This window comes from Mycteria americana, unplaced genomic scaffold, assembly GCF_035582795.1.
Source record: "Mycteria americana isolate JAX WOST 10 ecotype Jacksonville Zoo and Gardens unplaced genomic scaffold, USCA_MyAme_1.0 Scaffold_115, whole genome shotgun sequence".
Lineage (NCBI taxonomy): Eukaryota > Metazoa > Chordata > Aves > Ciconiiformes > Ciconiidae > Mycteria > Mycteria americana.
Window position 1 is genome coordinate 34,199 of NW_027445455.1, and position 16,286 is coordinate 50,484.

Genomic DNA, 16,286 nt, shown 5'->3' on the forward strand with positions numbered 1-16,286 from the left:
AGGGAGGGATGGAAGGGGAGATGGAGGGAGGGATGGGGGAGGGATGGGGGGATGTGCGGGGGGGTGGAAGGAGGGGTGGGGAGGGATGGAGGGATGGGGGAGGGGTGGACGGGGATGTGCGGGGGGTGGAAGGAGGGCTGGAGGGAGGGAGGGCTGGAGGGAGGGAGGGAGGGATACCACAGGGGCAGGATGGAAGGATGCTCCCGAGGGACCCAGGCGTGCAGGCCCCGCCCTCCCCACACCACCCCAGTTGCTCCCAGTCCTCCCCAGCCGGACTCAAAGAGCTTCTCCCCAGTTCGACTGGATAAGGCAGGGAGGGGGGAGGGGAAGATTCCCGGACTCCCGGCTTCCCTGCCAGCTCCCCGGGGAGGAGCGGGGCCTTTGTGGGTGCCGGGACGCCGGGGTTCCCCTCCCAGTGCGGTTTGGCAAAGCTCAGCCCCGGCTCCTCCGCCTGCCCCATCACGTTGCCGCCGCCGCCTCCCTTTCCTCCGGCCTCAGTTTCCCTCCGGCCTCGTTATCTGCCCTAATTACCCCAGAACGCGGCCAGGGCGGGGCGGGGTGCCGATGCGCCCCGTGACTCACCGCCTTCCCCCCCCGCCGCCGCCGCCGCCGCCGCCGCCATGCTGACTCAACGGCTTCGGAGGGGAGCGAAAGCTCCCCGCGATATTTTGGGGGTGCTGGGTTCCCTCCGTAGGGGGGTGTGTGTGTGTCCCCGCCAAATTTGGCCCACTTTTTACCTTGCTTTTGCCCGCTTGGGCCTAATTTGGCCCAGTTTGGCCCGGTTCTGCCCACTTTGGATCACTTCTGCCCAATTTTGGCCCGCTTCTGCCTGGTTTTGCTCACTTCTGCCTGGTTTTGCCCAATTTTGCCTCATTTCTGCCCGGTTCTGCCCACCTTCTGCCTGGTTTTGCCCACTTCTGCCTAGTTTTGCCCACTTCTGCCCGGTTTTGCCCACTTCGGCCCACTTTTGCCCCACTTCTGCCCAATTTTGCCCACTTCTGACCAATTTTGCCCACTTCTGCCTGTTTTTGCCACTTCTGCCCAATTTTGCCTCACTTCTGCCTGGTTTTGCCCACTTCTGCCTGTTTTTGCCCACTTCTGCCCAATTTTGCCCACTTCTGCCTGATTTTGCCCACTTCTGCCTGTTTTTGCCACTTCTGCCAATTTTGCCCACTTCTGCCTGATTTTGCCCACTTCTGCCTGGTTTTGCCCACTTCTGCCCAATTTTGCCTCATTCTGCCCGGTTTTGCCCACTTCTGCCAATTTTGCCCACTTCTGCCTGGTTTTGCCCACTTCTGCCCAATTTTGCCTCACTTCTGCCTGTTTTTGCCCACTTCTGCCTGGTTTTGCCCACTTCTGCCCAATTTTGCCCACTTCTGCCTGATTTTGCCCACTTCTGCCTGTTTTTGCCCACTTCTGCCCAATTTTGCCTCACTTCTGCCTGGTTTTGCCCACTTCTGCCTGGTTTGCCACTTCTGCCCAATTTTGCCTCATTTCTGCCCGGTTTTGCCCACTTCTGCCCAATTTTGCCCACTTCTGCCTGGTTTTGCCCACTTCTGCCCAATTTTGCCTCACTCTGCCTGGTTTTGCCCACTTCTGCCTGGTTTTGCCCACTTCTGCCCAATTTTGCCTCACTTCTGCCTGGTTTTGCCCACTTCTGCCTGGTTTTGCCCACTTCTGCCTGGTTTTGCCCACTTCTGCCCAATTTTGCCTCACTTCTGCCTGGTTTTGCCCACTTCTGCCTGGTTTTGCCCACTTCTGCCTGGTTTTGCCCACTTCTGCCCAATTTTGCCTCACTTCTGCCTGGTTTTGCCCACTTCTGCCCAATTTTGCCCACTTCTGCCTGTTTTGCCCACTTCTGCCCAATTTTGCCTCATTTCTGCTTGGTTTTGCCCACTTCTGCCCGTTTTTAGCTCACTTCTGCCTGATTTTGCCCACTTTTGCCTGCCTTTGCCCAGTTCTGCCCAGTTCGGCCCAGTTCTGCCCAGTTTGGCTCGCTTTTGCCTGACTTTTGCCCACTTCTGCCCGATTTTGGCTCACTTCTGCCCGATTTTGCCCACTTTTGCCTGCCTTTGCCCAGTTTGGCCCAGTTTGGCCCACTTCTGCCCACTTTGGACCACTTCTGCCCAATTTGGCTCGCTTCTGCCTGATTTTTGCCCACTTCTGCCTGATTTTGCCTGTTTCTGCCTGATTTTGCCCACTTCTGCCTGATTTTGGCTCACTTCCACCCGATTTTGCCCACTTTTGCCTGCCTTTGCCCAGTTCTGCCCAGTTCTGCCCAGTTTGGACCACTTCTGCCCAATTTTGGCTCACTTCTGCCTGGTTTTGCCCACTTTTGCCTATTTTTGGCTCAATTGTGCCCGATTTTGCCCACTTCCGCCCGATTTTGCCCACTTTTGCCTGCCTTTGCCCAGTTCTGCCCCAGTTTGGCCCAGTTCGGCCCACTTTGGACCACTTCCGCCCAATCTGGCTCGCTCCTGCCTGACTTTTGCCCACTTCTGCCCGAGTTTGGCTCACTTCTGCCTGGTTTTGCCCGTTTCGCTCCGTTTGCCCCACGTTTGCCCTCAGGTGCCCCCCAAGGGGTCATCAGATGCCATGGAGATGCAGGGGGGGTTTATTGGGGTGGGAGGTGGGTCTGGGGTGGGGTCGGTCCATCCGTGATGGGCTTGGTCCATCCATGGTGGGATCTGTGGTGGGGTCAGTCCATCCATGGTGGGCTTGGTCCATCTATGGTGGCATCTGTGGTAGGGTCTTTCCATCCATGGTGGGCTTGGTCCATCTATAGTGGGGTTGGTCCATCCATGGTGGGCTTGGTCCATCCATGGTGAGGTCGGTCCATCCATGGTGGGGTTGGTCATCCGTGGTGGGGTCGGTCCATCCGTGGTGGGGTTGGTCCTTCCATGGTGGGGTTGGTCCATCCGTGGTGGGGTCGGTCCATCCGTGGTGGGGTCAGTCCATCCGTGGTGGGGTTGGTCCTTCATGGTGGGGTTGGTCCATCCATGGTGGGCTTGGTCCATCCATGGTGAGGTCGGTCCATCCATGGTGAGGTCGGGTCATCCGTGGTGGGGTTGGTCCATCCATGGTGAGGTCGGTCCATCCATGGTGAGGTCGGTCCATCCGTGGTGGGGTCAGTCCTTCCATGGTGGGGTTGGTCCATCCATGGTGGGGTCAGTCCATCCATGGTGGGCATGGTCCATCTATGGTGGGGTTGGTCCATCCATGGTGTTCAGGTGTTCCATGGTGGTGTCTGTGGTGGGGTCAGTCCATCCATGGTGGGGTCGGTCCATCCATGGTGGGGTTGGTGGTAGGTTCAGTCCATTCATGGTGGCATCAGTCTGTCCATGGTGGGACCCATGGTGGGACGGAGTGTCCATGGTGGGGATCAATCCAGCCATGATGGAATCAGCCCAGCCATGGTGGGCTCGGTCCATCTGTGGTGGGATCTGTGGTGAGGTCAATCCATCCATGGTGGAATCCATGGTAGGACCAACCCATCCCTGGTGGGCTCGGTCCATCTGTGGTGGGATCTGTGGTGAGGTCAATCCATCCATGGTGGAATCTGTGGTAGGACCAACCCATCCATGGTGGGGTCTGTCCATCTGTGGTGGGATCTGTGGTGAGGTCAATCCATCCATGGTGGGGAATCCATGGTAGGACCAACCCATCCATGGTGGGGTCAGCCCAGCCATAGTGGGGTCCATGGTGGGGTAGGTCAGTCCATGGTGGGTTTCATTGGTCCTTGATGGGGGTCAACCCAACCATGATGGGGGATTCCATTGTGCGGGGGGGGTCAGTCCATCCGTGATGGTGTTGGTGGCTCTGCGGTGGGCTTGAGCTTTTCTTGGTGGCTTCAGCCTCTCCATGGTGGGGTCAGATGGTCCCTGTTGGATTCCATGGTGGGGGTTGGTGGGTCTGTGGTGGGGTTGGGTGGGACGAGGAGGACTCAGACCACCCCTGTTGTCTCCCGGATCCATGGCAGGTAGTTGTAGACCTGGCTGTAGACCCCTGGCTTCCCTGCCTGCCCGCAGGGGTGGTCGCCCCACGAGACGATGCCTTGCAGGACCCCGTTGCAGATGAGGGGTCCCCCCTGAGTCACCCTGGGGACAAAAGGGACCGTGACAGGACCTCGGTCACAGCCCCTGGCCAGGGAGGACACCAGGGTGGAGGTGGCCGTCGGGGGGGGACACGTGGCCACCGGTGGGGATGGCCGCTCTTGGACCTGGAGATGTGGGACCAGGCACAGCGAGGTGGCCAGGGAACGGTGGGGTGGCAGGGAATGAAGAGGTGTGGCCATGGGACATGAGGATGTGGCCATGGACGTGGTCATGTCATGAAGCCCAGGGGACAAGGGGACCCAAGGACGTGGGTTACGGGTGGTGGCAATGATGGGACATGGGGACACAGCCACATCTCAAAGCCGAGGGGACAGAGGGACCGAAGGCACATGGCCATGGGAGATGTGGTACGTAGGGATGGGACATGGAGATGTGTCCACGTTTCAAAGCCCAAGGGACAAGGGGGACCAGAGGGAGGTGGCTGTGGGACATGGGGACAAGGTGATGGGGACATGGGGACACGGTGATAGGACACAGCTACATCTCAAAGCCCAGGAGATGAGGGGGACCCAGTGATGGTGGGACATGGGGAAGAAGCTGTAGGACATGGGGACGTGACTGTGGGACACAGGGACACGGTGACGGGACACGGGGACACGGCTACATCCAAAGCCCACGGGACAAAGGGGACCAAAGGGACGTGGCTGTGGGACGTGGGGACAAGGTGATGGGACGTGGGGACAAGGTGATGGGACGTGGGGACAAGGTGAAGGGATGGGGGCTGTGGGTCGTGGTGAGGGGACATGGGGACACGGTGATGGGACGTGGGGACACGGTGAAGGGATGGGGGCTGTGGGTCGTGGTGAGGGGACGTGGGGACAAGGTGATGGGACGTGGGGACACGGTGAAGGGATGGGGGCTATGGGTCGTGGTGAGGGGACGTGGGGACGTGGTGAGGGGACGTGGGGACGTGGCTGTAGGACATGGGGGACCTGGAGGTACCTGGCAGGAGTCCTTGCCCCCCGCGGCCACGCCGGCGCAACAACATGTCCTCGGTGATTTTGCGGCCGTAGATCATCCGGCACACGTTGTCACCCACCACGGTGACGTTCACGCACTGGGGGGTGTCGGGGAAGGACACTGGGACAGGGGGACACGTGTCCAACCCAGGCCAGGGCTTTGAGCCCCCGGACGCCTGGGTCCCTTCTGTGCAGGGTTGACCCCACCCAACCCAATGCAGGTTGAGGTGTCCATCCCTTGGACACCTGGGTTCCATGCCTGCAGAGATGCCACCACCCAACCCAATGCAGCTTGAGGTGTCCATCCCTTGGACACCTGGGTTCCTGGCCTGCAGAGATGCCACCACCCAACCCAATGCAGCTTGAGGTGTCCATCCCTTGGACACCTGGGTTCCATGCCTGCAGAGATGCCACCACCCAACCCAATGCAGGTTGAGATGTCCGTCCCTGGGACACCTGGGTTCCTGGCCTGCAGAGATGCCACCACCCAACCCAATGCAGCTTGAGGTGTCCATCCCTTGGACACCTGGGGTTCCATGCCTGCAGAGATGCCACCACCCAACCCAATGCAGGTTGAGATGTCCGTCCCTGGGACACCTGGGTTCCTGGCCTGCAGAGATGCCACCACCCAACCCAATGCAGGTTGAGATGTCCATCCCTGGGACACCTGGGTTCCTGGCCTGCAGAGATGCCACCACCCAACCCAATGCAGCTTGAGGTGTCCATCCCTTGGACACCTGGGTTCCTGGCCTGCAGAGATGCCACCACCCAACCCAATGCAGCTTGAGGTGTCCATCCCTTGGACACCTGGGTTCCATGCCTGCAGAGATGCCACCACCCAACCCAATGCAGGTTGAGATGTCCGTCCCTGGGACACCTGGGTTCCTGGCCTGCAGAGATGCCACCACCCAACCCAATGCAGCTTGAGGTGTCCATCCCTTGGACACCTGGGTTCCATGCCTGCAGAGATGCCACCACCCAACCCAATGCAGGTTGAGATGTCCGTCCCTGGGACACCTGGGTTCCTGGCCTGCAGAGATGCCACCACCCAACCCAATGCAGGTTGAGATGTCCATCCCTGGGACACCTGGGTTCCTGGCCTGCAGAGATGCCACCACCCAACCCAATGCAGCTTGAGGTGTCCATCCCTTGGACACCTGGGTTCCTGGCCTGCAGAGATGCCACCACCCAACCCAATGCAGGTTGAGGTGTCCATCCCTTGGACACCTGCGTTCCATGCCTGCAGAGATGCCACCACCCAACCCAATGCAGGTTGAGGTGTCCATCCCTTGGACACATGGGTTCCATGCCTGCAGAGATGCCACCACCCAACCCAATGCAGGTTGAGGTGTCCATCCCTGGGACACCTGGGTTCCATGCCTGCAGAGATGCCACCACCCAACCCCATGCAGGTTGAGGTGTCCGTCCCTTGGACACCTGGGTTCCATGCCTGCAGAGATGCCACCACCCAACCCAATGCAGGTTGAGGTGTCCATCCCTGGGACACCTGGGTTCCATGCCTGCAGAGATGCCACCACCCAACCCAGTGCAGGTTGAGATGTCCATCCCTGGGACACCTGGGTTCCATGCCTGCAGAGATGCCACCACCCAACCCCATGCAGGTTGAGGTGTCCATCCCTTGGACACCTGGGTTCCATGCCTGCAGAGATGCCACCACCCAACCCAATGCAGGTTGAGATGTCCATCCCTTGGACACATGGGTTCCATGCCTGCAGAGATGCCACCACCCAACCCAATGCAGGTTGAGATGTCCATCCCTTGGACACCAGGGTTCCATGCCTGCAGAGATGCCACCACCCAACCCAATGCAGGTTGAGGTGTCCATCCCTTGGACACCTGGGTTCCTGGCCTGCAGAGATGCCACCACCCACCCCGACCGCCTGGGTCCCCCCATACCCTGGGGGCTGGTGGTGGTGCCCCATCCCATGACGGTGCAGTTGGTGCCGGTGGCCGGGGGGCTTCTGGGCAGGGCCAGGGGCTGGACGTAGGGGGTGATGGTGAAGGGGGGCTCAACGCGCAGCAGCATGAGGTCATTGGCGTAGGCGCTGTCCCCGTCCACGGAGCCAAAGCCGGGGTGGACCACCACTTCCACGGCCGTGGCGTACTGCTCCTGCCCCGTCGTTGCCGCCAGGCTGTGCTCCCCTGCCCGCACCTGGATGTGTCTGGGGGACAAGGGACACGTGAGGGACGTGGCACCACGTTGGGGACATGGAAGGACACGGCTGGGGACGTGGCCATGGTGGGACATGGTCACGGAGAGATGATGTGAGGGGCACAGGGGACATGGTCATGGAGAGATGATGTGAGGGATGGGGACGTTGGAGGACGTGGCTGGGGGCATGGGGGACATGGCCATGGTGGGACATGGCCATGGTGGGACATGGTCATGGAGAGATGATGTGAGGGATGGGGCTGTTGGAGGACGTGGCTGGGGACATGGGGGACATGGTCATGGAGAGATGATGTGAGGGATGGGGACGTTGGAGGACATGGCTGGGGACACGGGGGACATGGCCATGGTGGGACATGGCCATGGTGGGACATGGTCATGGAGAGATGATGTGAGGGATGGGGACGTTGGAGGACATGGCTGGGGACACGGGGGACATGGCCATGGTGGGACATGGCCATGGAGAGATGATGTGAGGGATGGGGATGTTGGAGGACGTGGCTGGGGACATGGGGGACATGGCCATGGTGGGACATGGTCACGGAGAGATGATGTGAGGGGCACAGGGGACATGGCCATGGAGAGATGGTGATGTGAAGGATAGGGACGTTGGAGGACATGGCTGGGGACACGGGGGACATGGCCATGGTGGGACATGGCCATGGAGAGATGATGTGAGGGATGGGGACATTGGAGGACATGGCTGGGGACACGGGGGACATGGCCATGGTGGGACATGGCCATGGTGGGACATGGTCATGGAGAGATGATGTGGGGGATGGGGACGTTGGAGGACATGGCTGGGGACATGGGGGACATGGCCATGGTGGGACATGGCCATGGTGGGACACAGTCATGGAGAGATGATGTGAGAGATGGGGATGTTGGAGGACATGGCTGGGGACATGGGGGACATGGCCATGGTGGGACACGGTCATGGAGAGATGATGTGAGGGATGGGGACGTTGGAAGACATGGCTGTGGACATGGGGACACGTTCATGGATGAATGGAGATGGAAGGGACATGGCCATGAAGGTACGGGGACATGAAGGAGATGACCGTGGAGGGATGGGGACGTGAGAGATGTGGCTGTGAAGACATGGGGACACGAGGAACGGACATGTGAGGGACATGGCCATGGAGGGACAGGGACAAGAGGGGTGGGGACAGGAGAGATGGGGACAAGAGGGATGGGACAAGAGGGACACGGCCATGGAGAGATGGGGACAAGAAGGATGGAGAGATGGGGACAAGAGGGACATGGCCATGGAGGGACGGGGACAAGAGGGGTGGGGACAGGAGAGATGGGGACATGGAGAGATGGGGACAAGAAGGATGGGGACATGGAGAGATGGGGACAGGAGGGGTGGGGACATGGAGAGATGGGGACAAGAGGGGTGGGGACAGGAGGGACATGGCCATGGAGAGATGGGGACAAGAAGGATGGGGACATGGAGAGATGGGGACAAGAGGGACATGGCCATGGAGAGATGGGGACAAGAAGGATGGGGACATCGAGAGATGGGGACAAGAGGGACATGGCCATGGAGGGACGGGGACAAGAGGGGTGGGGACAGGAGGGGTGGGGACAAGAGGGACATGGCCATGGAGAGATGGGGACAAGAAGGGTGGAGACAGGAGGGGTGAGGACATGGAGAGATGGGGACAAGAGGGGTGGGGACAGGAGAGATGGGGACATGGAGAGATGGGGACAAGAAGGATGGGGACATGGAGAGATGGGGACAAGAGGGGTGGGGACAGGAGGGACATGGCCATGGAGAGATGGGGACAAGAAGGGTGGGGACAAGAGGGATGGGACAAGAGGGACATGGCCATGGAGGGACGGGGACAAGAGGGGTGGGGACAAGAGGGACATGGCCATGGAGAGATGGGGACAAGAAGGGTGGGGACAGGAGAGATGGGGACATGGAGAGATGGGGACAAGAAGGATGGGGACATGGAGAGATGGGGACAGGAGGGGTGGGGACATGGAGAGATGGGGACAAGAGGGGTGGGGACAGGAGGGACATGGCCATGGAGGGACGGCGACAGGAGGGGTGGGGACAGGAGGGGTGGGGACAAGAGGGACATGACCATGGAGAGATGGGGACAAGAGGGGTGGGGACAGGAGGGGTGGGGACATGGAGAGATGGGGACAAGAGGGGTGGGGACAGGAGGGACATGGCCATGGAGAGATGGGGACAAGAGGGGTGGGGACATGGAGAGATGAGGACAATAAGGATGGGGACAGGAGGGGTGGGGACATGGAGAGATGGGGACAGGAGGGGTGGGGACAGGAGGGACATGGCCATGGAGGGACGGGGACAGGAGGGGTGGGGACAGGAGGGGTGGGGACAAGAGGGACATGACCATGGAGAGATGGGGACAAGAGGGGTGGGGACAGGAGGGGTGGGGACATGGAGAGATGGGGACAAGAGGGGTGGGGACAGGAGGGATGGGACAAGAGGGACATGGCCATGGAGGGACGGGGACAGGAGGGGTGGGGAGAGGAGGGGTGGGGACATGGAGAGATGGGGACATAGAGAGATGGGGACAAGAGGGACATGGCCATGGAGAGATGGGGACAAGAAGGGTGGGGACAGGAGGGGTGAGGACAAGAGGGGTGGGGACAGGAGGGACATGGCCATGGAGAGATGGGGACAAGAAGGGTGGGGACAGGAGAGATGGGGACAAGGTGGGTGGGGACATGGAGAGATGGGACAAGAGGGACATGGCCATGGAGGGACAGGGACAAGAGGGGTGGGGACAGGAGGGGTGGGGACAGGAGAGATGGGGACAAGAGGGGTGGGGACAGGAGGGACACGGCCATGGAGAGATGGGGACAAGAAGGATGGGGACATGGAGAGATGGGGACAAGGGGGACATGGCCATGGAGGGACGAGGACAAGAGGGGTGGGGACAGGAGGGACACGGCCATGGAGGGATGGGGCACAGGTCACGATGACCCAGTTCTCATCCCAGTTCCCCTCCCAGTTCCTCCCAGTTCCTCCCAGTTCCTCCCAGCGCTTCCCGGCTCCTCGCCCAGAGCCTTCCAGAAACACGCGGCAGGGCCGTGAGCACCCACTGGGTGCTGAGCAGGGCTCCCAGTGCTCCCAGTATCCCTCCCAGTGCTCCCAGTGTCCCTCCCAGTGCCCCCAATTCCCCTCCCAGCGCCTCCCAGTGCCTCCCAGTGCCTCCCAGTGCCTCCCAGTGCCCCGCTGCCCACCTGGTCTGGCAGTGGGCGGCCGTGAGCACCCACTGGGTGCTGAGCAGGGCTCCCAGTGCTCCCAGTATCCCTCCCAGTGCCTCCCAATGTCCCTCCCAGTGCCCCCAATTCCCCTCCCAGTGCCCCCAATTCCCCTCCCAGCGCCTCCCAGTGCCTCCCAGTGCCTCCCAGTGCCCCCCTGCCCACCTGGTCTGGCAGTGGGCGGCCGTGAGCACCCACTGGGTGCTGAGCAGGGCTCCCAGTGCTCCCAGTATCCCTCCCAGTGCCTCCCAATGTCCCTCCCAGTGCCCCCAATTCCCCTCCCAGCGCCTCCCAGTGCCTCCCAGTGCCTCCCAGTGCCCCACTGCCCACCTGGTCTGGCAGTGGGCAGCCGTGAGCTCCCACTGGGTGCTGAGCAGGGCTCCCAGTGCTCCCAGTATCCCTCCCAGTGCCTCCCAATGTCCATCCCAGTGCCCCCAATTCCCCTCCCAGCGCCTCCCAGTGCCTCCCAGTGCCTCCCAGTGCGCCCCTGCCCACCTGGTCTGGCAGTGGGCGACCGTGAGCACCCACTGGGTGCTGAGCAGGGCTCCCAGTGCTCCCAGTATCCCTCCCAGTGCCTCCCAGTGTCCCTCCCAGTGCCCCCAATTCCCCTCCCAGCGCCTCCCAGTGCCTCCCAGCGCCTCCCAGTGCCCCGCTGCCCACCTGGTCTGGCAGTGGGCGGCCGTGAGCACCCACTGGGTGCTGAGCAGGGCTCCCAGTGCTCCCAGTATCCCTCCCAGTGCCTCCCAGTGTCCCTCCCAGTGCCCCCAATTCCCCTCCCAGTGCCTCCCAGTGCCTCCCAGTGCCTCCCAGTGCCCCGCTGCCCACCTGCTCTGGCAGTGGGCAGCCGTGAGCTCCCACTGGGTGCTGAGCAGGGCTCCCAGTGCTCCCAGTATCCCTCCCAGTGCCTCCCAGTGTCCCTCCCAGTGCCCCCAATTCCCCTCCCAGTGCCTCCCAGTGCCTCCCAGTGCCTCCCAGTGCCCCGCTGCCCACCTGGTCTGGCAGTGGGCGGCTGTGAGCACCCACTGGGTGCTGAGCAGGGCTCCCAGTGCTCCCAGTATCCCTCCCAGTGCCTCCCAATGTCCCTCCCAGTGCCCCCAATTCCCCTCCCAGCGCCTCCCAGCGCCTCCCAGTGCCTCCCAGTGCCTCCCAGTGCCTCCCAGTGCCCCGCTGCCCACCTGGTCTGGCAGTGGGCGGCCGTGAGCACCCACTGGGTGCTGAGCAGGGCTCCCAGTGCTCCCAGTATCCCTCCCAGTGCCTCCCAATGTCCCTCCCAGTGCCCCCAATTCCCCTCCCAGCGCCTCCCAGCGCCTCCCAGTGCCTCCCAGTGCCTCCCAGTGCCTCCCAGTGCCCCGCTGCCCACCTGGTCTGGCAGTGGGCGGCCGTGAGCACCCACTGGGTGCTGAGCAGGGCCCCCCCGCACTGGTGCAGGTCGAAGTAGAAGAGCAGGACGAGGCCGGGGTGCGCCCATGTGGGGCACTCGCTGCCCCCCACGATCCGCTCGCCCCACGGCCAGGCTGGGGGGGGGAGGGGGGGCGGGGGGGGTGGGTGAGTGTTTGGGGGGAGGGGGCTACCCCCAGCCCCACCTTGGGGACCCCCCTGCACCCCCCCCTCCGCACCCTGGGGACCCCCCCGCACCCCCACCTGCACCCCAGAGACCCCCCAGGGACCCCCCTGCCCCCCCCCCGCACCCTGGGGACCCCCCCGCACCCCCACCTGCACCCCAGAGACCCCCCAGGGACCCCCCTGCACCCCCCCCGCACCCCCAGCCCCACCTTGGGGACCCCCCCCCGCACCCCCATTCCCACCCCGGGAACCCCCCCCCCCGCACCCCCAACCCCCCCCTGGGCGCCCCAGGGACCCCCCCGCACCCCCAGCCCCACCTTGGGGACCCCCCAGGGACCACCCTGCAACCCCCCCGCACCCTGGGGACCCCCCCGCACCCCCCCCTGCACCCCAGAGACCCCCCAGGGACCCCCCTGCACCCCCCCCGTACCCTGGGGACCCCCCCGCACCCCCAGCCCCACCTTGGGGACCCCCCAGGGACCCCCCTGCACCCCCCCCGTACCCTGGGGACCCCCCCGCACCCCCAGCCCCACCTTGGGGACCCCCCAGGGACCCCCCTGCAGCCCCAACCCCACCCTTGGGCCCCCACGGACCCCCCCGCACCCCAGGGAACCCCCCCGCACCCCCACCCCCACCTTGGGGACCCCCCCGCCGCCCCCCAAACCCCCTCCCCCCCCCCCCCCTCAAGCTCTCACCGGGGGTCCCCAGCGCCAGGAGGAGGAAGAGGAGGAAGAGGAGGAAGCGCGGGGCTGCCATGGTGGGGGGCCGGGGCGTGGGGCTGGGGGGGGCCGGGTGCCCCCCGCTATCAAGGCTCGGCGTTAATTATTAACGGGGGCTGGGTAGGGCCCCCCCCCCCCCCCCCCGTGTTTGCTTGGTACATTCCCAGCGCAGGTGCCACGTTCACACCCCACCCCCCCACCCCCATCCCCCGCCCCACGGCGCGGGTGGCCATGGGGTGGCCATGGGGTGGCCATGGGGTGGCTATGGGGAGGTCACAAGGTGGCCATGAGGTGGCCATGAGGTGGTCATGGGGTGGCCATGGGGTGGTCATGGGGTGGTCACGAGGTGGTCATGGGGTGGCCATGGGGAGGTCATGGGGTGGACATGGGGAGGTCACGAGGTGGCCATGGGGTGGCCATGGGGTGGTCATGGGGTGGCCATGGGGTGGCTATGGGGAGGTCACAAGGTGGCCATGGGGTGGCCATGGGGTGGTCATGGGGTGCTCATGAGGTGGCCATGGGGTGGTCATGGGGTGGCCATGGGGTGGCTATGGGGAGGTCACAAGGTGGCCATGAGGTGGCCATGAGGTGGTCATGGGGTGGCCATGGGGTGGTCATGGGGTGGTCACGAGGTGGTCATGGGGTGGCCATGGGGAGGTCATGGGGTGGACATGGGGAGGTCACGAGGTGGCCATGGGGTGGCCATGGGGTGGTCATGGGGTGGTCATGGGGTGGCTATGGGGAGGTCACAAGGTGGCCATGGGGTGGCCATGGGGTGGTCATGGGGTGCTCATGAGGTGGCCATGGGGTGGTCATGGGGTGGCCATGGGGTGGCCACAGGGTGGCTATGGGGTGGTCATGGGGTGGTCATGGGGTGGCTATGGGGAGGTCACAAGGTGGCCATGGGGTGGCCATGGGGTGGTCATGGGGTGCTCATGAGGTGGCCATGGGGTGGCCATGGGGTGGTCATGGGGTGGTCATGGGGTGGCCATGGGGAGGTCATGGGGTGGCCATGGGGTGGCTATGGGGTGGTCATGGGGTGGCCATGGGGAGGTCACAAGGTGGCCATGGGGTGGCCATGGGGTGGTCATGGGGTGGTCATGAGGTGGCCATGGGGTGGCCATGGGGTGGCCATGGGGTGGCCACGGGGTGGCTATGGGGTGGTCATGGGGTGGCCATGGGGAGGTCATGGGGTGGACATGGGGTGGCCATGGGATGGCTATGGGGAGGTCAAAAGGTGGCCATGAGGTGGCCATGAGGTGGTCATGAGGTGGCCATGGGGTGGCCATGGGATGGCTATGGGGAGGTCAAAAGGTGGCCATGAGGTGGCCATGAGGTGGTCATGGGGTGGCCATGGGGTGGTCATGGGGTGGCCATGAGGTGGCCATGGGGTGGCCATGGGATGGCTATGGGGAGGTCAAAAGGTGGCCATGAGGTGGCCATGAGGTGGTCATGAGGTGGCCATGGGGTGGCCATGGGATGGCTATGGGGAGGTCAAAAGGTGGCCATGAGGTGGCCATGAGGTGGTCATGAGGTGGCCATGGGGTGGTCATGGGGCGGCCATGGGGTGGCTATGGGGAGGTCAAAAGGTGGTCATGAGGTGGCCATGGGGTGGTCATGGGGTGGCCATGGGGTGGCCATGGGGTGGTCATGGGGTGGTCATGGGGTGGTCATGGGGAGGCCATGGGGTGGCCATGGGGTGGTCATGGGGTGGCCATGGGGTGGCCATGGGGTGGTCATGGGGAGGCCATGGGGTGGCCATGGGGTGGCCATGGGGTGGCTATGGGGTGGCTATGGGGTGGCTATGGGGTGGTCATGGGGTGGTCATGGGGTGGTCATGGGGTGCCATGGGGTGGCTATGGGGAGGTCACAAGGTGGACATGAGGTGGCCATGAGGTGGTCATGGGGTGGCCATGGGGTGGTCATGGGGTGGTCATGGGGTGGTCATGGGGTGCCATGGGGTGGCTATGGGGAGGTCACAAGGTGGCCATGAGGTGGTCATGGGGTGGCCATGGGGTGGTCATGGGGTGGCTATGGGGTGGTCATGGGGTGGTCATGGGGTGGCCATGGGGAGGTCATGGGGTGGACATGGGGAGGTCACGAGGTGGCCATGGGGTGGCCATGGGGTGGTCATGGGGTGGCCATGAGGTGGCCATGGGGTGGCCATGGGATGGCTATGGGGAGGTCAAAAGGTGGCCATGAGGTGGCCATGGGGAGGTCACGAGGTGGCCATGAGGTGGCCATGAGGTGGTCATGAGGTGGTCATGAGGTGGCCATGGGGTGGTCATGGGGCGGCCATGGGGTGGCCATGGGGAGGTCATGGGGTGGCCATGGGGCGGCCATGAGGTGGCCATGGGGTGGTCATGCGGTGGCCATGGGGAGGTCACGAGGTGGCCATGGGGTGGCCATGGGGAGGTCATGGGGTGGCCATGAGGTGGCCATGGGGCGGCCATGAGGTGGCCATGGGGCTGAGTAAGGGGGCCTGGACACCTGTGTCCCCTATGGTATCTATGGGTCGAAGTGGGTCCCCTACGGTATCTATGGGTCGAATTGGGTCCCCTACAGCATCTATGGGGTGAAGTGGGCCTGCCCGGATGCCTGGGTCCCCTATGGTATCTATGGGTCAAATTGGGTCCCCTATGGTATCTATGGGGTGAAGTGATCCAGCCCGGATGCCTGGGTCCCCTATGGTATCTATGGGGTGAAGTGGGTCTCTATGGTATCTATGGGTTGAAATGGGTCCCCTATAGCATCTATGGGGTGAAGTTGGGCAGCCTGGACACCTGGATTCCCTATGGTATCTATGGGGTGAAGTGGGTCCCCTACGATATCTATGGGTTGAAGTGGGTCCCCTACAGCATCTATGGGGTGAAGTGGGTCCCCTATGGTATCTATGGGTCGAATTGGGTCCCCTACGGTATCTATGGGGTGAAGTGGGCCTGCCTGGATGCCTGGGTGCCCTATAGCATCTATGGGGTGAAGTGATCCAGCCCGGACGCCTGGCTCCCCTACGGTATCTATGGGTCGAAGTGGGTCCCGTACGGTATCTATGGGGTGAGGTGGGTCCCCTACGGTATCTATGGGTCGAAGTGGGTCCCCTACGGTATCTACGGGGTGACGTGGGTCCCCTACGGTATCTATGGGTCGAAGTGGGTCCCCTACGGTATCTATGGGGTGATGTGGGTCCCCTACGGTATCTACGGGGTGACATGGGTCCCCTACGGTATCTATGGGTCGAAGTGGGTCCCCTACGGTATCTATGGGGTGACGTGGGTCCCCTACGGTATCTATGGGTCGAAGTGGGTCCCCTACGGTATCTACGGGGTGACGTGGGTCCCCTACGGTATCTATGGGTCGAAGTGGGTCCCGTACGGTATCTACGGGGTGACGTGGGTCCCCTACGGTATCTATGGGTCGAAGTGGGTCCCATACGGTATCTATGGGGTGAGGTGGGGCCTGGTGCCCCTCGCCCGCCCCCCGCCCGCCCCTG

The 16,286-nt window shown here is 63.1% G+C and overlaps 1 protein-coding gene across 1 annotated transcript; it reads right to left on the reverse strand.

Annotated features, from left to right (window-relative positions):
- Positions 1 to 3,943: 3,943 nt before the first annotated feature.
- LOC142403136 (trypsin-like) lies at positions 3,944 to 12,833 on the reverse strand. Its single transcript, XM_075489300.1, is given in 6 exon segments — positions 3,944 to 4,087; positions 5,058 to 5,096; positions 5,098 to 5,195; positions 6,992 to 7,257; positions 11,875 to 12,028; positions 12,773 to 12,833. Coding segments are annotated over 6 exon segments (762 nt in total).
- Between the last annotated feature and the right edge of the window lie 3,453 nt (positions 12,834 to 16,286).